The sequence below is a fragment of the Hyperolius riggenbachi genome, chromosome 9 (assembly GCF_040937935.1).
Source record: "Hyperolius riggenbachi isolate aHypRig1 chromosome 9, aHypRig1.pri, whole genome shotgun sequence".
NCBI lineage: Eukaryota > Metazoa > Chordata > Amphibia > Anura > Hyperoliidae > Hyperolius > Hyperolius riggenbachi.
The window spans coordinates 276,818,345-276,843,476 of NC_090654.1; the positions used below are offsets into that span (position 1 = coordinate 276,818,345).

Consider the following 25,132-nt stretch of genomic DNA (forward strand, 5'->3'; position numbering starts at 1 on the left):
GACCAGTGACATCACTGAGAATGCAGGATATCCATTCACTAGAGACCAGTGACATCACTGAGAATGCAGCCTATCTATTCACTAGAGACCAGTGACATCACTGAGAATGCAGGATATCCATTCACTAGAGACTAGTGACATCACTGAGAATGCAGGATATCCATTCACTAGAGATCAGTGACATCACTGAGAATGCAGGATATCCATTCACTAGACCAGTGACATCACTGAGAATGCAGGATATCCATTCACTAGAGACTAGTGACATCACTGGGAATGCAGGATATCCATTCACTAGACCAGTGACATCACTGAGAATGCAGCCTATCCGATCACTAGAGACCAGTGACATCACTGAGAATGCAGGATATCCATTCACTAAAGACCAGTGACATCACTGAGAATGCAGCCTATCCATTCACTAGAGGCCAGTAACATCACTGAGAATGCAGGATATCCATTCACTAGAGACCAGTGACACCACTGAGAATGCAGCCTATCCATTCACTAGAGGCCAGTAGCATCACTGAGAATGCAGCCTATCCATTCACTAGAGGCCAGTAACATCACTGAGAATGCAGGATATCCATTCACTAGAGACCAGTGACACCACTGAGAATGCAGGATATCCTTTCACTAGAGACCAGTGACCTCACTGAGAATGCAGCCTATCCATTCACTAGAGGCCAGTAACATCACTGAGAATGCAGCCTATCCATTCACTAGAGGCCAGTAACATCACTGAGAATGCAGGATATCCTTTCACTAGAGACTAGTGACATCACTGAGAATGCAGCCTATCCTTTCACTAGAGACCAGCGACATCACTGAGAATGCAGGATATCCTTTCATAAAAGGTGAGCCCAGAAATGCCACAGGAACAAGGCAATAGATGTGGTTTTACATCATGAAAGAAATGGAGGTACAAAGCCGCCTGAAGCACAAGTTGTCCCGAGTACCAAGCATTCCATTTACGCTGCTCTCACTGGCAGCGTTATTTAGCTTTCTGTGCTTAAATCTGGGAGTGAATGAGGCATTTTACGAGGATTTTCTCCCACAAGCCGCTGCTCAGACGACTGTGCTTATTAATAGCTGCTACTGCAGACATTTCCAATGACTAAACTGAGGAATTGGTGGGCGCTGTGAGTACAATTCATCTGAACGCAAACCCACTCGCCTTTCTATGCAAATTATATTTAACTAAAGGCAATGCCAGAAGTAAATAAAACTCAAGAAGGGGGCCGCAGCTAGGGGGAGGGGCAAAAGGCGGGGCAGCTCAGCAAGGCTCTGCCTGCCCAGCCTTAAAGTGAACCCAAGGTGAGAGTTATATAGAGGCTGCCATATTTATTTCCTTTTAAGTAATACCGGTTGCCTGGCTGTCCTGTTGATCCTCTGCCTATAATAATTTCACCCATAAACCCTGAACAAGCATGCAGCAGATCAGGTGTTTCTGATATTATTGTCAGATCTGACAAGATGAGCTGCATGCTTGTTTCTGGTGTGATTCAGACACTACTGCATCCAAATAGACCAGGGCTGTCAGGCAACTGGTATTGCTTAAAAGGAAACAAATATGGCAGCCTCCCATATACATTTCACCTCGTGTTCACTTTTAAGAAAAAATAGCTGGGGCAAAACATTCCTAAAGAGGAACTGTACTGAAAATGAGATAATTAATAAAATTGCCAATGATTTTTTTACAATATTCATTTCTAGATCATTAGTCAGTTGTTGGCCAACGTAAAATATTTCTTCTCCCTGATTTACATTCTGAAACTCATCACAGGTATCGGCAGCTTTAGTCCTGTTTTGTTGCTGCTCAATGACACAGTCTTTACGTATCTCAGAGAGCTAAAATATATGAACTATTGGCCTTTCTTATCTATCCCCTGCACTCAGAAGCTGTTCTCTCCTTGAAAGGGTTTTATGAATGTGATTTCTTATCAGTGAAGATTACCCTAACGTCCAACCAGGTCCAGGCAAGAGAGAAACTGTCACTTGCATACCTGGATGGTTAAATCTGGCAGGGAAAAGACAAAAAGAAACATCGCCTAGTTATTTGTATGCTAGGCACTGTGCATACACCTGTCTACTCATCATGTCACTTAAAGTACACTTTAATAAGGCCAGAACAAAAACCCTCAAATAAGAAAAAAATGTGAAGTAAAGTATGGATTCAGAGAAACTCCCTTGTGTACACTTTTTAACAAATGGGAGACTCTGAAGGGTGGGGGTTTGGGGTCTAAAGGATTGTAAACCATATAACAAAGGTTTCAAGAGACTGAACACTAACATCTTGAATACACAGCGAGAATATAAAAAAAATTCAGAAGACAAAGGGAACAATGTCAGATTTCCTCGCCCCGTCTTTCGCTGGAAGCCTGTATTACAGAATGCCAATAATGTCGGTATTCCCCCAAAATGAATTTCTGTTTCAGGTTCCTCAGAACTCTTGCCTACTTCTGTAGCCTTACTCCGTAAAAAAAACTACGTGCAAGACTCACAAACCTCAGGGATCCAATCAGAATTCTCCAGCCTCTGTCACAAACCCCAGGGAGCCAATCAGAATTCTCCAGCCTCTGTCACAAACCCCAGAGAGCCAATCGGAATTCTCCAGCCTCTGTCACAAACCCCAGAGAGCCAATCGGAATTCTCCAGCCTCTGTCACAAACCCCAGGGAGCCAATCGGAATTCTCCAGCCTCTGTCACAAACCCCAGGGAGCCAATCGGAATTCTCCAGCCTCTGTCACAAACCCCAGGGAGCCAATCGGAATTCTCCTGCCTCTGTCACAAACACCAGGGAGCCAATCGGAATTCTCCAGCCTCTGTCACAAACCCCAGGGAGCCAATGAGAATTCTCCAGCCTCTGTCACAAACCCCAGGGAGCCAATCGGAATTCTCCTGCCTCTGTCACAAACCCCAGGGAGCCAACCGAAATTCTCCTGCCTCTGTCCCAGCTTCAGTAAACCCAAATCTGCTGGAGCTGGAGGTACTCAAACTAACACAAAACTACAAAAATAATGATGGCGTACTTCCAGTATTATTTAGTATTTATTTAGTGCTGACGTCTTCCGCAGCGCTGTACAGAGTATATTGTCTTGTCACTTAACTGTCCCTCAGAGGTGCTCACAATCTAATCCCTACCATAGTCATATGGCTATGTGTGTATCATGTAGTCATGCAGCGTAGTCCAGGGCCAATTTTAGGGGGAAGCCAATCAACTGATTTGTATGTTTTCGGGATGTGGGCGGAAACTGGAGCGCATGGAGGAAACCCACGCAGACAAGCGGGGGAGAACATACAAACTCTGTGCAGATAGTGCCCTGGTTGGGATTCGAACCGGAGTCCCAGCGTTGCAAGGTGAGAGCGCTATCCACTGGGGGTGGCCAGAGCACCATCAGAAGTTTGAAAACAAAACCCCGTCACGGACGAAAAGCATCTAAAGCTACGTACATACGCTAGATCATTGTCGTTTGAGACATCCATCGAACTGCAGATTTTGCCGTATTGAATGACATATGCTTAAAGTAAACCCTAGGTGAGAGTGATATGGAGGCTGCCATATTTGTTTCCTTTTAAGTTGCCTGGAAGCCCTGCTGGTCAATTTGGCTTCAGTAGTGTCTGAATCACACCAGAAACAAGCATTCAGCTAATCTTGTCATATCTTGACAATAATGTCATTAACATCGGATCTGCTGCATGCTTATTCAGGGTCTATGGCTAAAACTATTAGAGGCAGAGGATCAGCAGGACAGCCAGGCAACTGGTATTGCTTAACCACTTACGCTCTCAGTCGTTTTCACTTTATGCATCCGAGCAATGTTCACCTCCCATTCATTCGCCTTTAACTTTATCACTACTTATCACAATGAACTGATCTATATCTTGTTTTTTCCGCCACCAATTAGGCTTTCTTTGGGGGGTACATTTTGCTAAGAGCTACCTTACTGTAAATGCATTTTGACAGTAAGAATAAGAAAAAAACGGAAACAATTCATTATTTCTCAGTTTTCGGCCATTATAGTTTTAAAATAATACATGCCTCCATAATTAAAACCCACGTATTGTAATTGCCCATTTGTCACGGTTATTTCACCATTTAAATTATGTCCCTATCACAATGTATGGCGACAATATTTTATTTGGAAATAAAAGAGCATTTTTCCCCGTTTTGCATCCATCACTATTTACAAGCTTATAAAAAAATATATAGAAATATTTCATCTTTACATAGATATTTAAATAGTTTAAACCCTTAGGTAAATATTTATGTGTTTTGTTTTTTTAAATTGTAATGTTTTTGTTTTTTGTTATTAAACATTTTATGTGGGTATTTTTGGGAGGGGGGGGGGGGGGGGGGAGTAAATAGTGTTTTATTTAGGGAAAAGTGTGCATAATGTAATTTTTTTTTTACTTTTAGATGTAGTTTTACTCTTTGGCCACAAGATGGCAATCTCGAGTTTGTTTACATGACGTCACTCTAAGCGTACAATGTACGCTTAGAGGAACATAGTCTCAGAAAAAGCGTAGCTTCCGAGAGAAGCTGTCGCTTTTTCAGCGGGGGAGAGGAATCAGTGATCGGGCACCATAGCACGATACATTGATTCCTGGGCTACTGAATCCGCGGCCGGGAGTGTGCGTGCACGCGCGCGGTCGGCCGCGGGAGCGCGCCTGTCCTCCTTGACGTTTTTATACGTCAAGGAGGACAAAGTGGTTAAAGCAGATCCAAGATGAAAAACTATTCAAGTAACTTGTCTATATAACTTATCTAAAGTTTAGATAGTTTACACAGCAAATCTAGCTGCAAACAGGTTCAACAGAATATGATTATTTATTCCTGTGATACAATGAGAGCAGCAAGGTTCTGCTTGTGATCATTACACACAGGCAAGCTGATCTGCATCTCCAGCCCTCCAGCCTGTGAAAACTTCACTCCCCTCTCCTTCCCTCTGCCTTTGAAATCTCTGGCTAGTAACCTCCTCCTCCTGCCTAGACTGAGGTCCCATGAGCACTTGCTACTAAGGCTCAGAGTGCCTAGGCACTGGAGGAGCTGTGGGCGAGCCTTGTTTAGTTTATAGGGAATTAGGGTATTAAAACAAACAAAAAAAAGTATTTAGCTTGAAGAATGCCCTATAAACTATATGAAAGGAACATAATTATGAGTAAACATTTACCTCGGATGCACTTTAAAAGGAAAAAAATATGGCAGCTTCCATAGAACTCTCCCCTCGGGGTCACTTTAAACCAAAAAAATCTCAGTTCACAAAAATATAAAATGCAGAAGTCTGATAAAGCTGAGGCCATGCCAAGGTGCTTCCCTCGGATCGGAGGGGAAATACCTTGGCAAGGTTGGTCAGCTTCAGCAAAAATTACTGCAATTTTTTGCCAGCCGAGATTTCCCGTTTTAAACAAAAGCATCAGCGATTTTATTGTAGTCTGAGAAAAAAGGGGCAAAAAGTTTACAAGAACGTTTTTTTCTTCTGCCGTACGTCACCGAAAAAGCACAGGGCAGCTTTCCATGCGGGCAGGCTAGAATCCAATACCTCATTATTAATGTAGTTACAAATAGACATCATTTTAAAGAGAAACCGTAACCAAGAATTGAACTTCATCCCAATCAGTAGCCGATACCCCCTTTCCCACGAGAAATCTATTCCTTTTCTCAAACAGACCATCAGGGGGCGCTGTATGGCTGATATTGTGGTGAAACCCCTCCCACAGTTTGATGTCAGAACCATGGTTCTGATATCACACTGTGGGAGACTTGTTGCATTGTGGGAAATAATAGCTGTCTGAAAAATGAAACACTTTTTTAATTATATTATTTTCACTGGCGTTCCTCTAAGTGTATCCTGAAATTTGGATCTATAAATTGCTTTACAAGTGTTCTCTATTCTGTCTTCTGTGCCAGCGGACGATGCAAACACCGGCAGAAAAAAATTCAGATGTTCCTACTCTTATTATTATTGTTGATTTATAAAGCGCCAACATATTCCGTGGCGCTGTACAAAGTAAGGAACAAACATGGGGTACATAATAATAATACAGACAATGGTGTACACCAGTATACAAGACACATAATTAGTGACAAAATACAAAGAATGATACAAAATACAAATTATAGAATTGGTAATGACAGTGATAAAATTAACATGATGAATAAAATGTATAATGGTTACCAAGACACAAAAGGGGGGGAGAGCCCTGCCCTTGCGGGCTTACAATCTAAAGGGAATGTGACCAACAGTATTCAAAATCACCAGTATGATTCAATTGGAGTTTTACAGTCAAGGATAAGGGCATGTAGGCGCACAAATACCATCTGCGCGAAATGGCCGTCAAGCACCCATTCCCTGCACCCACCGTCCCACTGACTGCTCAATCAGGACCGTTATGTGCACCTACTTTGTGTCTCTGCATTACGCTCTTGCCACTGAATTTTATGCTGATGCAAGAATAAATTCAGTTGATTGCAGTGCCGATTTTCATCTTTTGCTACTGTTGGAGCACAAATACCTCATCTCGTTGCCCGCCAAAGTGTGTCGGAAAAAAAATAAAAAGTTCCAAAATCAAAGTCTTTTTGACATACTTTGGGGGACAAATTTATGTATGTGTACAAGTATGGTGATGCCTTAAAGCGAATCTGTATCGCACAAAAAAAGTCCCTGGGGGTACTTACCCCGAGAGGGGGAAGCTTCTGGATCCTAAAGAGGATTTCCCCCTTCCTCCTCAGTAAAGGGGATCCAGTGCTGGGACCCTCCAAGGATCTCCTTGTCAGCCGCTTGTCGACGTGTGCGCATGCAAGCTGTATTGCGCCTGCACAGTAGAACGGACCCAATCGGGATCGGCTATTTCTGCTGGAGGCCGGGCGGAGAGCTGCTACAGCGCACATGAGCAGCGGCAATGGTAAATATTGCGCCTGGGGGAGCCAGCGCTGGATCTGGGGTGCTCAGAAAGACGAGGTAAATACCCCCCAGGGTTATTTTTTTTTTTCCAATTACAGATTCTCTTTAAAGTGGATCTGAGCTCCGAACTTCCTCTCTGCTCTAAAAGATTAGGTGCAGTAAGATAACCATGGGGGGGGGGGGGGGGGGGAAATCTTCATTGCCAAGTGAAGAAAGCCTACAAAAAAAAACAAAAAACAAAAAAACCCTGAAAATTTACTGGATGAACTTTCAGGGAGCAACCATGTGGGGCGGTTTTGCGGATTGCGGTGGAGCCCGGAGCCGGCATCGGACGCAAACAGGTACAGTATAGTGCAGCGGGGGAGCACATCTAACATTAGAGGGATGGTGCTTGTCCCGATATCGCTCGACATTACCCCCGCGCACCCCATCGACCACAACGGCCTGATATCTTGCAGCATGTCTGAGCGACATAGTTGCCTGAAATTGGTCACATTGTCGATCAGGCATACACTTGGCAGCACCGATTTTCATCCGATTCCATGATTATCGAATCGGATGGTTGATCAGCACAAAGTTGCTAGATCTATGGGTACCTTTAAGGGCCCTTTCCCAACCGGGGAGGTGCGGTATTTTTCCTGCACCCCGCAACTAGGCAATGAAAGTCTATGGAGACTTTCATACTGCCCCAGTACGGCGCAACGGAAGTGATGCCTTCGCTGCATCCCCTTCTGCGGCGAGCTGTGTCGGCCCGGAAGTCATGTTAGTCTATGGCCACACATGGACTGTTAAACGGCAAGCGCGCGTCACTTCCTGCTTGGCCCAATGTCAGATGGCGAATACCGCGTAGTAACACGGTATTCCCCGAAGGTTTGTTTTTGGCTGCAGCACCGCCAGTTTGCCATGTAAACCGGCCTAAAGCTGTGCCCAGCAGTGGACTTTGGCTACTGTTTCCCAGAAGTGTTCGGTGACAAGTCAGTGACGTTGCCTGGCAGTGGATCCAGGAAACCCGCCGCTATCCCTGATAAGCACACGTGTGCTGCGGCTGGTTCCAGCACTTAGCGCAGTGTTTCCTGGACCTGCAGAATGATCTCCGGCCTCTGCAGGTTTATTACAATCTGGATCAGAGCAGGAGTCTCACTTCTTGGAAATAGAAACCTCCTGGCTCTCTGTCCTGTCCCTCCTTCCTGGGGTAGCTTTTACTTTCTGTCTGAGACGAGATAAATCAGGAGGATTCGCTGGCCCTTTGCAGAATATATCCAGGTGTGTCCCCATTATATGGTAGATCACATAAACAACTACTATCTTCCTGAGGGCTCAAACCCACTAGAAGCCTTTTCTAAGCGGTAGTGATTTGAAAAAGCCTGATATTGCTCCAGGCCTGATAGTGTTTATTTGTTCCACCCATTTGCATTGTTTGGATGCCCATGCTTAAAGGGAACTTGAAGCGAGTAAAACTATTTAAAATAAACACATGGCATAGCTGCAAATGAATATTACATACTAACCTCACCGTCAGTTCCCCTCAGAGGCTCACCATTTTCTTCTTACAGAGTTCCCTTCCAGTTCTGACAATATTTTGTCAGAACTGAAATACACCAGTTGCTGTCAGTTATAGATCAGCAGCTGTCAGTTACAACTGAATGTCCATGTTTCCCTATGGCTCAAGTGGGTGATATTACAGTTTAACTGTGTGCTGACCAGGAAGCTGTTATGGGGTAATGGCCATGTTTAAAATGGAGGACGGACCATTCCATTGATCACAGTGGACAAATGGGATGCAGGAGAGGAGAAAGATTAATGAGCAGACTACACAGGAGGTAAGTATGACCTGTACATGGTTATTTTGACTTTTTATTTTCAGTTCAGGTTCTCTTTAAAGTGGACCTGAACTCTTGCACAGGACAGAAGGAAAACATAGAGGAATGCATCCTGTGTGTATTTAGAGAGTTTAGCCTGTCTAATTCCCCCTCATCTGTGACTAATCACAAGTTGTAATTTGATCTCTCCCCATGTTACAGGACTGCCACGGCAGATAAGCTCATTTGAAAGCACAGGATGTTGACTTTGTCTGCTTCCTTCAATCTGGAAGTAGAAACAGTGCAAATTTATTGCAGGATTTGTCTCCGCTGTAAAAAAAAAAAAAAATGTTCTTTAAAGGTTATTATGCTGTTGCTTATCGTTTGGAGCAGAGAGGAAGTTCTTAGTTCAGGTCTGCTTTAAGGCACACACCATATTTCTCCTACCATCAACTATCAGCTATGGCCCTTTACAGAAATAATCCACTTCTATGTATTTGCAGCTGGACATACACTTTAATGACACCTGCTTAAAGGATAGCTGAAGTGAGAAAGATATGGAGGCTGCTATAGGTAGTTCCTTTTAAGTAATACCAGTTGCCTGGCAGTCCCTGAGCCTCTGCCTCTAATACTTTTAGCCATAGCCCCTGAACAAGCATGCAGCAGATCTGATGTGGATGACATTTTTGTCAAATCTGACAAGATTACCTCCATGCTTGTTTCTGGCGTTATTCAGACACTACTGCAGACAAGGGAGACCAGCAGGGCTGCCAGGCAACTGGTATTGTTTAGAAGGCTATGAAATATGGCAGCCTCCATATCTTTCTCACTTCAGTTGTCCTTTAAGCGAGAGGGATATGGAGGCTGTCCTATTTATTTCCTTTTAAACAATGCAGATTGCCTGGCAGTCTTGCTGATCCTTTGCCTCGAATTCTTTTATTCATAGACCAATGCAGATAAGGTGCTCTGACTGAAGTCTGGCTGGATTAGCTGAGTTCAGCAGGACTGCCAGGCAACTGGTGTTGTTTAAAAGAAAATAAATACGACAGCCTCGATATCCCTCTCACTTCACTTGTCCTTCAACATTATCCACACAGCTTACAATCTGATTGCACAATCTCATTTGCGAGGGGTTTTCCTGGAAACATTAACTTGCATTGCAGCCCGTCGTTGGTAAGGCCTGCCCTGAGATTACACCGTCAGATGTGCGTAATGTGTGGCTGAGGTTTAACCGACAGCTCTACAACATGCACGCGACAGGACAGGTCCTCTTTGAGGTCAGGCAAGTTCAGGCAGGATCTGGGCTCGCTGCAAAAACAAGCTTTGTGCAAGTTTAAAGCATCACGAGGAGGAATTAAAAAAGAAAAAAATAAGGTGCTTTTTTGCCTACTTTCAGCACAACAGGCTTGTTTTGTTAGCTGAGGGGAATCCCAGCCGCTGTTGACAAGCTGTGAACTGACAAATTCCTCCAGGTTCAGATTCGCTCTGTGAACGCAGGCTGGGCGTCCGAGCGGCGCTGCAGGGAGGGTGAACTCTGTGGAGCTGGGCTGACAGCAGCAAAGGAGCCACAAAACCACTGCTAAAGACACCTCCACACAGATCTCCAGGTCACGGTGACCACATGGGCTCATCCAAACCAGAGGACACAGACCGTCAAAAAGGAGGGCAAAAATAACTGGATATACAGTATATGTCCCACTCTACGGTTACCTTACACAGTGGCTACAATTTAACTAGAAACTTAAAGTGAACCAGAAATGAAGCACCCAAAGCCAGACTGAATGCTCAGTTGGGGATTTTATCAGAGCTGCTAACAAGCAGGCTGAACAGTAAATAATGAAACAGAGAGCAGGGTAGGTGTTTTCTCTAATGTTCCCATTGACATATATGGTAAAATACATGAGGGTGCTTCATCTCTGGTTCACTTTAAAAAAAAAACCTGTACTGAAAAAAAGTTCCCCTGGGGGGTACTCACCTCAGTAGGGGGAAGCCTCTGGACCCTATTAAGGCTTCGCCTGTCCTCCTCGGTCCCACAGCGGTCTCGCTGCAGCCCCCGGAACGCACAGGCGACAAATCCGACAGCCTGTGCAATATTTACCTTTTCGGGCTCCAGCGGGGGTGCTGTTGCGGCTCTTTTGACGGAGATAGGCGGAAATAGCAGATCTCCGTTGGGACAGTCGGCTGCTAGGGGCTGGCGAAAGCCCCAGGTGAGTAAAGCTTTTTTTTGTTAAATTCGCCTGATGACTCCTTTAAAGGACAACTGAAGTGAGACGGATATAGAGGCGGCCATATTTATTTCCTGTTTAGCAATTCCAGTTACCAGTATTTTGGGTAGTAAGACAATAAAAAAGGTATTATTGCTTTAAAGAGGACCTGAACTCAGAACTTCCTCTCTTAAAAGATAAGCAACAGCATAATCTTAAAAGAAAAAAAAACTTTGTTACAGCTGATACGAATCTTGCAATAAATTTGCAGTGTCTACTTCCTCCTTTCATGGAAGCAGACAAAGGTTTAACATCCTGTGTTTACAAATTAGCTGCTATGTGAGGCAGCCAGCTGACACAACTAAGAGGTCAAAATACACTTGCGATTAGTCACAGATAAGTGGGAATTTCTGTTCAGGTCCCCTGATAAAATGCAGTATTTGCCATATGCAGGAGGGTAAGGAAGTGCACTATCCATACAGCTTGAAGTATTTCCTGGGTAACGATATCTCGCCATCGGTGGAACCAGAAGAGTTGTGGGAGGTAATGGGAAGCCAGGCGAATGCCCCGAGCCAATAACACTGCATTCACAGACGCCGCTCTCCTGCCGTTCCGGGAAATTGATAGCGGTATAATTAGGGCAAGCGCTGCGGCGCGTCCCGCGAGGCGATTTCACTGTCGCGTCTAATTGAGTGCCCCGGCTACATGGCGGTCCAGCCCTTCCCCGAACACATTACCGTATTACGATCATTACTCCGGATTCAAAGAGGGACTGCAAACAACTCATTACGGCCTAATTACCGAGAAACTGTCCTTGTTATTGAACTCTTAATTATTAATAATACCTATTAATAATAGTGCAATAACGTATTATCAAGCACAACACAATAGATAAATGCAGGTGCAGATTACAGATGTGAATAAATAATAATTAAATGTTAGGACACAAGAGGACCTGCCCAATCGGGACATGTCATCTTAGGATAAAAACAAGGAACACCAAGAGCCCCAATAGTGTACCGGTAATATGTACTGGTAAATGGTTACTAGATAGAGTAAATATTAATACTCACAAACCAGGGTTACCATTAGGCAACCACTGTAAAGGCAGGTGGGGAGATTTTCCTGACCCCACTCAGGAATAAGAAGTCACTCTCTGTACATGAGAAAAAGGGGGTTCAACCCTCCACACAGGGTGGATTCAATATTATGCAGGAGAACAGAGGTGCCAAAAGGATAAAAGGAAGCTAAATTCTTGGTAAATAGAGGAGGTAGTGGTGGACTTACCTCCTCCAAGGAGACACACAACGACTGTAGTAAAGACGGTCAATATATTTTATTTATGAACTCCAAATATTCCAACGCGTTTCGCAGGTTTGATCCCGCTTCATCAGGCAATAACAACGGAGCAATAGCATATGTGGTCAGTAGAAGAGCCAGGCAACTCTGACCTCTGGCTCTTCTACTGACCACATATGCTATTGCTCCGTTGTTATTGCCTGATGAAGCGAGATCAAACCTGCGAAATGCGTTACATATTTGGAGTTCATAAATAAAATATATTGACTGTCTTTACTACAGTCGTTGTGTGTCTACTTGGAGGAGGTAAGTCCACCACTACCTCCTCTATTTACCAAGAATTTGGTTTTTAAGCTCATTTAGCTTCCTTTTATCCTTTTGGCGCCTCTGCTCTCCTGCATAATGCCATCTTAGGAGGCTTGCCAAATGCCTAGTTGGCAAAACACAAAGTGGACCTGAACTCAGAACATCCTCTCTGCTCTTAAAAGATAAGCAACAGCAGAATAACCTTTACAGAAAAACATTTCTTTGCTACAGCTGATAGAAATCCTGCAATAAATCTGCAGTTTGTCTACTTCCTGCTTTCATGGAAGCAGACATAGGGCTAACATCCTGTGTTTATGAATTAGCTGTTCTGCCCTGGCAGAGGAGATTCCTGAGCTGACAAAGCTGAAAGATCAAATTGCACTTTGATTAGTCCCAGGTGAGGGGGAATTAGACAGGTTAAACTCTCTAAATACATACAGGGTGCATTTCTCTATTTTTTTCTTCTGTTCTGTGAAAGAGTTCAGGTCCACTTTAACCACCCTGGCGTTCTGATTAAATCGCCAGGGTGGCTGCGGGAGGGTTTTTTTTAAATAAAAAAAAACTATTTCATGCAGCCAACTGAAAGTTGGCTGCATGAAAGCCCACTAGAGGGCGCTCCGGAGGCGATCTTCCGATCGCCTCCGGCGCCCAGAATAAACAAGAAAGGCCGCAATGAGCGGCCTTCCTTGTTTTGCTTATATCGTCGCCATAGCGACGAGCGGAGTGACGTCATCGACGTCAGCCGACGTCCTGACGTCAGCCGCCTCCGATCCAGCCCTTAGCGCTGGCCGGAACTTTTTGTTCCGGCTACGCTGGGCTCAGGCGGCTGGGGGGACCCTCTTTCGCCGCTGCTCGCGGCGGATCGCCGCAGAGCGGCGGCGATCAGGCAGCACACGCGGCTGGCAAAGTGCCGGCTGCGTGTGCTGCTTTTTATTTGACAAAAATCGGCCCAGCAGGGCCTGAGCGGCAGCCTCTGGCGGTGTTGGACGAGCTGAGCTCGTCCAGACCGCTCAGCAGGTTAAAGGACAACTGAAGCGAGAAGGATATGGAGGCTGCCATATTTATTTACTTTTAAACAATACCAGTTGCCCGGCTGTCCTGCTGATCCTCTGCCTCTAATACATTTTAACCATAGACCTTGAACAAGCATGCAGAAGATCAGGTGTTTCTGACTTTATTGTCAGATCTGACAGATTAGATGCATGCTTGTTTCTGAGGTTATTCAGACACTACTGCAGCCAAATAGATCAGCAGGGCTGCCAGGCAACTGGTATTGCTTAAAAAGGGAATAAATATGGCTGCCTCCACATATCTCTCACTTAAGATGACCTTTAACCACTTGCCGACCAGTGGATTTCTGAATGATCTGTGCTGCGTAGGCTCTACAGCCCGCAGCACAGATCAGGATTATGCCAGGGCGATCAGACTTACCCCCTTTTTTTCCCCACTAGGGGGATGTCCTCCTGGGGGGGATCTGATCGCCGCCGGCTCTCTGCGCTTTGCGGGGGGCTCTTCAAAGCCCGCAGCGTTTTCGGCGCTCCGTCCCCCTCCCTCCCTCTCTGAGCTGCGCAGGACGGATTTCCATCCTGTGCATTGTAGGATAGGCTTCAGCCTATCAAATGACGGCGATCCCCGGCCAATCAGAGGCCGGGGAGAGCCGATCTGCCTTATGGCGCTGCTGCGCAGCAGCGGCGTATGATGTAAACAGCGGGGATTTCTTCCCTGCGTGTTTACATTACGTGTGCGAGCCGCGATCAGCGGCTCTCCGGCTGTTTACGGAGACACCCTCCGTGAACGGACATGGAAAGGCCGCTCGAACCATGGAAACCCGCAGATGACCAGTTTACGCCAATCTGCGTTAGCTGGTCGTCAAGAGGTTAAGGTGCCCACTAACAGTACAATTTTCAGTGAAGAAGGGCCCAAATGATCAGATAAATGCAATGGGACTGGAATAAAATAACCCTTGTTGAAGTCCCAAATTGACTGTAGACCGTTCTAAAGGTGACCATTTAAGGATAATTGAATCGATTGGAAAACAGATTTTATAATCGCCTGTGATGGATAGAAAGTACAGATTGTTGATGGTGAAATAACTGATTTACTATGTCATTTTATTTCCGATTGCGTTTATCGGATCTCTTGGGAGCTTCTTTGCTGATTGTACTGTTCGTTGGCATCTTTAGGCCACCGTCACAGTGGTGCGTTGCAGTGCAGTGTAACAGACGCTTTCTAACGCGGCTTACCGCACTGTAATGCACCACCTATGCGACGTTCATAGTGTGGCGGTTGCATTGCGGTACACTGCATGCAGTGCGTTACTGGCAAACGTGTGCATTCACAGTGAGGGTAAAGCATACTTTTCATTGACTGTGTGCTTCACTGTAAGCAACAAAACATGGGGATAACATGTGGCGCTGCTGTTCCGATCAGTTGCGCTCCTACTGTCACAGGGAATGCAACACCCACTGTGAACGTGGTCCTAGGTCTGGGACCCACTTGCGAATGCAAAACCCTCTAAAAAAACCCGCATTTTTAGAGTGATCTTCCCCAGGGCTGTGGAGTCGGTACAAAAATCATCCGACTTCAACTCAGACTCCTCAGTTTATGAAACCTCCAACTCCGACTCCAGGTACCCAAAATGGCTCCGACTCTCCGACTCCCACTCCTTAGTCTCAGTCCAGAACTGTGGATTTGGTACAAAAATCATCCGACCCCAACTCCTCAGTTTATGAAACCACCAACTCCAACTCCAGGTATCCAACTCCGACTCCTCAGTTTATGAAACCTCCAACTCCAGGCACCCCAAATTGCTCCGACTCCTCGACTCAGCCCTCCCTCCACAGCCCTGATCTTGCCACTTAAAATCCAGAGTTGTGGAGTCTGAGTCAAAGCAATTTTGGGTACCTGTAGTTGGAGTCTGGGGTTTTATAAGACTAAGGAGTTGGATGATTTTTAAACCAGCTCCCACAGCCCTGTTAAGTATTAGACTGTTGAGTATCGGACTGGTGTCGGAGGTTTCAGAGTCGGAGGACCCCACAGCCCTGTTAAGAGCAGAACGTAGCTTCAGGAAAAGCGATTAAAGGCCCAGCTTTCCCTTATAAAATCACTCCGGAAATGCTGCTGCATGCAGGGGGATTGTGATTGGAAATGCTCTTGCACAATAATAGCTATTCACTTTCAACAGCGATGCGCTTTTAAGCCGCATTTACACGCGTAGATGCGGCGGCGATGTGGCTTAGCAATCGAGCCGCTGATGCGGCTCGATTGATAAGATCCGACAGGACGGATCTCCCCACCGCCGATTCCCTGCTCGTTCCCCGCGAGGGGACAATGGCAGGGAATCGAGCGGAAGACAAGCGGTGCCAGCGGGGAATCGAATCCGGCGCACGCGTGGCGAGCACGCGGAAGAGGCGATCCGGCGGCTAATCGAGCCGCCGGATCGCAGCCTCATCTACCTATCTAGAGTCACCGGTGATTGCTACAAAGCATAAATCTGTGCTAAAAGTGCGCCCCAGGCCTAAGAGGCCGCTTCCACTAGGTGGCAGCACAGGCCACTTCCTCCAGCCCCCTTAAGGCTAATGGGTCCCTTGCCGCTGCCGAGTTCCTCCAGTAGATGTCCTGTTATATCCACCAGTCCAGGCGCTGTGTGCAATATATCCCTCGAGATCATTCACATTGCAACGTTTGCAATTTCTGGAAATCACAATGTGATCAGAACGCGAAATCGCAATCACTGGGCGCATGCGTTTTACAATCGCAGGTGTGAATGGGTCCTACGTGTTTCGTGCGTAGAGGGGGTCACATCTGCTCCTCCCATAAAGTTAAAACAAACTACATAACAGCACGAGGTACTCACCGATGACATCCATCATATCCAACCGGCTCCAGAAATGTCACTGAGCAACCAGCGGCGCTTTCCTCCTGGTCCAGCTGTGTTTTCCCAGCCTCTGTCCTCTGCTGATCATCATATGTATGATTTATATCCTGGCCTGCTGTACACAATGAGAGGGGATTACCTCTGCGGGACGCGCCGATGCTGCATTTTATGGTTCACTTCAGCAGCACTTCCTCTGTGGAAACTTTGAAAGATACTGGATGATATTTATACATTCCGTTTCACTCAGTATCAAACTGAAAGTGACGTCCTCCCCTCTTCACAGCGGTTTATTGAAGTTCAGAGATTAACTCCGCGCTGCCACCAGGGGGAGCCTCCTGGCTCTTCAGCTGCTGAAGAACTACAACACTCAGCATGTCCAAGATACTAGGCTAGGTCGAATAGGCTGGACAGTTACATGATCAGAGGGTAAGCAGTGGAATAATAGGCAACTACAAGATTCAGCATGATAAGAGGTGAAAAGTACAACCTAGCCATTACAAGACCAAACATGAGTGTAATAGCATATAAACAGTACAACATACAATACAGAGTGCAACTACAAGACCCAGCAAGTCCAGGAGTGCATATTTCAGTACAATGTACTATAGTGTGTGACTACAAGACCCAGCATGCCCAGGGGTGCACATAACAGTATACTACAGAGTGTAACTACAGGACTCATCATGCTCAGAGATGCACGTCAGTACAATATAGAGTGCAACTACAAGACCCATCATGCTCAAAGGTGCACATCAGTACAATACAGAGTGCAACTACAAGACCCAGCAAGCCCAGGAGTGCATATTTCAGTACAATGTACTATATAGAGTGTGACTACAAGACCCAGCATGCCCAGGGGTGCACATGACAGTACAATACAGAGTGCAACTACTAGACCCATCGAGCTCAGAGATGCACGTCAGTACAATATAGAGTGCAACTACAAGACCCATCATGCTCAGAGGTGCACGTCAGTACAATATAGAGCGCAACTACAAGACCCCATCATGCTCAGAGATGCACGTCAGTACAATATAGAGTGCAACTACAACACCCCCCATGCTCAGATGTGCACGTCAGTACAATATAGAGCGCAACTACAACACCCCATCATGCTCAGAGGTGCACGTCAGTACAATATAGAGCGCAACTACAACACCCCATCATGCTCAGAGGTGCACGTCAGTACAATATAGAGCGCAACTACAACACCCCATCATGCTCAGATGTGCACGTCAGTACAATATAGAGTGCAACTACAAGACCCAGCATGCCAGTACAATATAGTGTGACCCCAGCATGCCCTGGAGTGCATGTCTATAGCGGCACCCAAAGCAGGGGTGGATCAGGCACCAAAGCAACCTAACTCGTCAATGTATATCAATACAATACCATTCATACCTTCCTCTCTAGTGAATTTATCTTCTCTCACACTTATTGGAGGAGATCATGAAGGCCACGCTCATCGGAGATTATGGTGGACACACTTACTGGAAGATATTTTGGAGGCCATAGTTTTCAGAGGCGATTTTAGAGGCCATACTTATTACAGTAGATTATGGAGGCCACACTTATTAGATATTATGGTGGCCATATTTTTCAGAGGAGATTACAATGCTCACAGTTATTAGATTATATTATAGAGGTCACACTTGACTAGATTATGGAGGCCAGATTAATCAAAGGAGATTATGGAGGCCAGGTTTATCAGAGGAGATTACCGAGGCCAGATTTATCAGAGGAGATTACGGAGGACAGATTTATCAAAGGCAGTGTTCTCCCCAGAAATTTTTTACAGCTGGGCGGCATGAAATAGTAGCCGGGTGGCATGAAATAGTAGCCGGGTGGGCATGATGAAAGACTGCAGGGCCGGTGCTTCTTTGCGCAACTCTGCTTACAGCAGAGGAGGAGGTGAGCCGATGACAGCCGGGTGCTCACCAAAACTAGCCGGGTGGAGCACCCGGCTAAAAGAGCCTGGGGAGAACACTGAAAGGAGATTACGGAGGCCAGATTTATCAGAGGAGATTACGGAGGCCAGATTTATCAGAGGAGATTACGGAGGCCAGATTTATCAGAGGAGATTACCGAGGCCAGATTTATCAGAGGAGATTACCGAGGCCAGATTTATCAGAGGAGATTACGGAGGCCAGATTTATCAGAGGAGATTACGGAGGCCAGATTTATCAGAGGAGATTACGGAGGCCAGATTTATCAGAGGAGATTACGGAGGCCAGATTTATCAGAGGAGATTACGGAGGCCAGATTTATCAGAGGAGATTACGGAGGCCAGATTTATCAGAGGAGATTACGGAGGCCAGATTTATCAGAGGAGATTACGGAGGCCAGATTTATCAGAGGAGATTACGGAGGCCAGATTTATCAGAGGAGATTACGGAGGCCAGATTTATCAGAGGAGATTACGGAGGCCAGATTTATCAGAGGAGATTACGGAGGCCAGATTTATCAGAGGAGATTACGGAGGCCAGATTTATCAGAGGAGATTACGGAGGCCAGATTTATCAGAGGAGATTACGGAGGCCAGATTTATCAGAGATTACCGAGGCCAGATTTATCAGAGGAGATTACCGAGGCCAGATTTATCAGAGGAGATTACCGAGGCCAGATTTATCAGAGATTACAGAGGCCAGATTTATCAGAGGAGATTACCGAGGCCAGATTTATCAGAGGAGATTACCGAGGCCAGATTTATCAGAGGAGATTACCGAGGCCAGATTTATCAGAGGAGATTACGGAGGCCAGATTTATCAGAGGAGATTACGGAGGCCAGATTTATCAGAGGAGATTACGGAGGCCAGATTTATCAGAGGAGATTACGGAGGCCAGATTTATCAGAGGAGATTACGGAGGCCAGATTTATCAGAGGAGATTACGGAGGCCAGATTTATCAGAGGAGATTACGGAGGCCAGATTTATCAGAGGAGATTACGGAGGCCAGATTTATCAGAGGAGATTACGGAGGCCAGATTTATCAGAGGAGATTACGGAGGCCAGATTTATCAGAGGAGATTACGGAGGCCAGATTTATCAGAGGAGATTATGAAGGCCAGATTTATCAGAGATTACCGAGGCCAGATTTATCAGAGGAGATTACAGAGGACACAAATCAGTGTATGGTCTATTAAAGTTCACAACTACAAGACCCAGCATGACTAGTGCCACACATATCTGAAAAGAACATCTTCACCGCAACTACAACACCCAACATGGTCAGGGGAGGTAGTAATAATATAAGGTAGAATACAAGGCTCAGCATAGATAGGATGGCACATAGCAATACAACTTCCGTTACAGAACGCAACTACAAGTCCCAGCATAACATTCAGTAAGGTCAGGACAACACAGAACAGCATAAAGTCCAACCATAAGTGTGCAACTACAAGTCCCAGCATAACATTCAGTAAGGTCAGGACAACACAGAACAGCATAAAGTCCAACATAAGTGTGCAACTACAAGTCCCAGCATAATACAGTAAGGTCAGGACAACACATAACAGCATAAGGTCCAACATAAGTGTGCAACTACAAGTCCCAGCATAACATTCAGTAAGGTCAGGACAACACATAACAGCATAAAGTCTAACATAAGTGTGCAACTACAAGTCCCAGCATAACATTCAGTAAGGTCAGGACAACACAGAACAGCATAAAGTCCAACATAAGTGTGCAACTACAAGTCCCAGCATAACATACAGTAAGGTCAGGACAACACATAACAGCATAAAGTCCAACATAAGTGTGCAACTACAAGTCCCAGCATAACATACAGTAAGGCCAGGACAACACATAACAGCATAAAGTCTAACATAAGTGTGCAACTACAAGTCCCAGCATAACATACAGTAAGGCCAGGACAACACATAACAGCATAAAGTCTAACATAAGTGTGCAACTACAAGTCCCAGCATAACATTCAGTAAGGTCAGGACAACACATAACAGCATAAGGTCCAACCATAAGTGTGCAACTACAAGTCCCAGCATAACATACAGTAAGGTCAGGACAACACATAACAGCATAAGGTCCAACATAGTGTGCAACTACAAGTCCCAGCATAACATTCAGTAAGGTCAGGACAACACATAACAGCATAAAGTCCAACATAAGTGTGCAACTACAAGTCCCAGCATAACATACAGTAAGGTCAGGACAACACATAACAGCATAAGGTCCAACCATAAGTGTGCAACTACAAGTCCCAGCATAACATACAGTAAGGTCAGGACAACACATAACAGCATAAGGTCCAACATAAGTGTGCAACTACAAGTCCCAGCATAACATACAGTAAGGTCAGGACAACACAGAACAGCATAAAGTCCAACATAAGTGTGCAACTACAAGTCCCAGCATAACATACAGTAAGGTCAGGACAACACATAACAGCATAAGGTCCAACATAAGTGTGCAACTACAAGTCCCAGCATAACATTCAGTAAGGTCAGGACAACACATAACAGCATAAGGTCCAACATAGTGTGCAACTACAAGTCCCAGCATAACATACAGTAAGGTCAGGACAACACAGAACAGCATAAAGTCCAACATAAGTGTGCAACTACAAGTCCCAGCATAACATTCAGTAAGGTCAGGACAACACATAACAGCATAAGGTCCAACATAGTGTGCAACTACAAGTCCCAGCATAACATTCAGTAAGGTCAGGACAACACATAACAGCATAAAGTCCAACATAAGTGTGCAACTACAAGTCCCAGCATAACATACAGTAAGGTCAGGACAACACAGAACAGCATAAGGTCCAACATAGTGTGCAACTACAAGTCCCAGCATGACCAAGAGAGCAGATGACCTCATTAGGCCTGCACGGGAATAATAATTGCCTCAGACATTCAGACAAAAGGCCGGCTCCATTGCAGTAAACCCAGAATCACTGCACAAATCAAAAAGCAGACTTTACGACTTTTCAGGCTTCATGGTTCAGTGACATGAGAAATGAAAATTCAGTAAAGTTCTGTATACCAAACTTTACTCTGTTGCCATGGCTTCAAGTGAGCTTAGGTTGCATTTTTTTATGTGTTTATTGTTTGTTTAACCGGAATTAGTAAATTTATAGTAGCTGCAGACTGAAAAGGAAAAAAAGGTATATAAAGAAACAAACAAAACAAAAACATTACATTGTTAAATGGTTTGTGTCAGGGCCGGGCCGAGGCATAGGCTGGAGAGGCTCCAGCCTCAGGGCGCAGTGTAGGAGGGGGCGCATAATTCATTCAGCTGTCATTCCTAATTGGGTTTGAAGCAAGCCAGATAACTAGAGATTAAGGGGTTGGGGAGGTTGTGGGCCCTGTGGTGCCTCTTAGTCTAATAGCAATCAGTGTTTGATGGCTGGGGTGGGAGGGATGGGGAGTGGCCTCTTAGTCTAATAGCAATCAGTGTTTGATGGCTCGGGTGGAAGGGATGGAGGGGCGCACTTTGGTGTATCAGCCTTGGGTGCTGGAGGACCTTGTCCCGGCTCTGGTTTGTGTAGCACTGATAAGATTATCACTTTAAAGGGCTATGAGCATCAGCATTTCTTCATGTTCTAAAAGTTTATTTACAGCAGAGTTCTCCCCAGGAATTTTTTCCTGCCAGGTGGCATGAAAAAGTAGCCGGGTGGGGTGAGATGAGAGAATGCAGGGCCGTTGCTTCTATGTGCAACTCTGCTTATAGCATAGGAGGTGGTGAGCTGATAACACCCGGGTGCTCACCAAAACTAGCCGAGTGGAGCACCCGGCTAAAAGAGCCCGGGGAGAACACTGCCACAAAAAAAAAAAAATTGTAGCAGGACAAGATTCGGTTAAACACAGCACTTTGTTCTTCAGTGGAAAGCTCCTTGCTTCAATGGGCAGCTTCTGGCCCCAACTGAAGAGGTGATAACATTAGCTTTTGTTTACATCCCTTAGTCAGATACATTTAGTAAACATTAGCACACTGCTGAAACTGAGCTGTACTGAGCTGAGAAGCAGAAAGAGCCGAGAAGTGATCACTAGATAGATTTCAATGCAGTATATAAATACAGCAGCTATGCAAGAAAAGGCAATGGCAGCTTCCACAGCAGATAAACTGTCCTTTGGGAATTTGTAAACAGACAATATTTGTGCACAAAAGCCAACATTATAACTATATGGGTAATGAAAAGTAGGAAAACACATTTTCATTGAATGTTATCTGAGTTTTATCCCACTTTAAAAAAACAAAACAAAAAACAAAAAGAGAAAAAAAACTTTACCATATACATTGAAAATTAAAAGAAATATTCTTGACCTTAAAGAGGAACTCCAGCCTAAACATACAGTACTGTCATTAAGTTACATTAGTTATGTTAATTAAAATAGATAGGGAATATAACCGTTTTAAAAGAACAGGCAAAATTTGTGATTTTATGGGGACAGCCATCTTTTTGGTTGAAAGGAGGTGACAGGGAGCATGAGACACAGTTCCAACTGTCCTGTGTCCTGATCACCTATCCCAGTTGCTAGGCAACGATAACATCAGAAATCCCATCATGCTTTGCACAGCATCAGGGGAAAAATGCCCGGGCAGGTTTCTTTGCTGGGGCGGAGCTTAGCTTCTAAGCAGCTAAAAATGAGGCCTGGGTATGAAAAACAAAGTTCTGATGCTGTGAACCTGTTAAAGAAACACCAAGCCTTTTCAGTGCTGCCGAGTAGATTTTTTTTTAGTCTGGAGGTTCACTTTAACAAAAGGAAATCGAAAGCGGTATAACGTCCCCTGGCACAAGCCACGCAAAACATTTTGTTATCCGGTTTCGTCAAAAAGACGGCTAATTATAAAGAAACAATGCTGCAATAATGAACCAATCAACCACGAAGAGAAAAATTAGCAGAAAATATACGGGAATTGGCGCTGGGCTAATGCTATGGTAATTTGTGCGCGATCGTGCGGCGGGCACAGCGCCCTCATCGCCTTTTCTTTCTCCAACATTCTTATTCAGCTATTATTTAACGCTAGAAGCAAGCGTAATCTCCCATCTTGTAAGCGAGCCAACATGATTTCACCGCTTCCAGCCGACTCTGTAACAAAATGTTCCCAAAGGACTAAAATTAAAGCAAGACACCCATCCACGGGGCGTCATCTCTGCATTAATCATAACACTCTAAAGAGGAAGTGTACTAAAAATAAGGTGATCTTTGCAAAATGTTTGTTTACTGAGAGATCTAAAGCCAGGAAAAAACATACCTGGTCTTTAAGAATTCCTGGGGGAGGGGGGGGGGGGGGAAGAGTTAGAATTCCGCATAACTAATCAACCTATGCTAAGCATCACTGGGAGGGAGGGGCTATATTCAATATACAGATATAGGAAGGGTTTCTGATGCTGAAAGCAGGATAATTACTGTATAAGTGGGTATCCTGACTAATTCACTACATTCTACTTCATGTCACTACAGGGCCTCTAAAGCAGATCCGATATGAAAAAGTAACTATAACAAGTAACTTGTCTATATATCTTATCTAAAGTTTAGATAGTGTACACAGCAAAACTAGCTGCAAACAGCTTTAATAGAAAATGATTATTTCTTCCTGTGATACAATAACAGCAGCCATGTTTGTAAACATTACACACAGGCAAGCTGATCTGCATCTTCAGCCCTCAGCATGTGAAAACCTAATCCCCTCCTCCCCTCTGCCTCTGCAATCTCTGGCTAGTAACACCTCCCCCTGCTGCCCAGACTGAGCTCCCATAAGCCCTTGCTACTGTCTGAAAATGCCAAGGCATTGGAGGAGCAGTGGGCGTGGCTTGTTTAGTTTATAGGGAATTAGAGTATTAAAACAAAAACAAAAAAGTATTTAGCTTGAGGAATGCCCTATAAACTATATGAAAGGAACACAATTATGCAATGAGTAGAAGTTCATCTCGGATCCACTTTAATTCTTTCAATATACAGGCGAAACTCAAAAAATTCGAATATTGTGCAAAAGTCCATTTCAGTATTTCAACTTAAAAGGTGAAGCTAATATATGGGAACCCTTTGCAGGTGTTTTGGATTGATTAGCTGATTAGAGTCTGACACTTTCAGCCTAGAATATTGAACCTTTTCACAAATAGTCTAGTCTAATATGGTCTGAGATTTTGATTTTGGGGTTCTCATAAGCTGTAAGCCATAAACCTCAAAATGATAACAAATATAGACTTGAAATATCTCGCTTTGCATGTAACGAGTCTATTTCATATATTAGTTTCCCTTTTAAGTTGAATTACAGCAATAAATGGACTTTCACACGATATTCTAATTTTTCGAGTTTTACCTGTACTGAGTGGAAATAAAAGTACTGAGTATTTTCTACTAACTAAACTAGGAGTTCTCCGTGGTGATGACAAGTAATTTGCAGATTTTTAGGAAGAGACGAAGAGATCCAAAGTCCCAATAAGTCCATTTCAGGAGTACCGGTATTTCAAGATCAAAAATTTGCAAATGACGCAATAGATGCCGCACAGCTAGATATTGGCTTCCGTTCAGCTCGGAGGAGAGGTGACAGGCCTCCGGCGCACAGAGACGTATATATTTATGCAGAATATTCGCTCCCTGCTGAGAGAATGTCGATGGTTCCCGCTCACTGCGGCATTCCACTCATACTGCAGCTCCTCTGAAAGGGGATTTCCCACATGAGGCTTGAACCCAGATTTCTTGTTAAACCAGAGATAAGTGTCGAGATTGCTGCATCCTAGAGGAGGGAAAACCTGTTATAATCTGCAATCAGGAATTT

General features: G+C 44.8%; 1 protein-coding gene across 4 annotated transcripts in view; it reads right to left on the reverse strand.

Annotated features, from left to right (window-relative positions):
- TRAF3 (TNF receptor associated factor 3) overlaps positions 1–25,132 on the reverse strand; it is a 208,500-nt gene that overhangs the window by 60,901 nt on the left and 122,467 nt on the right. The window contains exon 1 of one of the 4 annotated variants that reach the window (XM_068254621.1): positions 16,370–16,523. The exons of the other annotated variants lie outside the window; for them this stretch is intronic. Coding sequence (XP_068110722.1) covers positions 16,370–16,385 — 16 coding nt within the window. The 5' untranslated portion in view covers positions 16,386–16,523. Of the gene's footprint in view, positions 1–16,369; positions 16,524–25,132 lie in introns of those variants that run through there. 4 annotated transcript variants of the gene reach the window in all.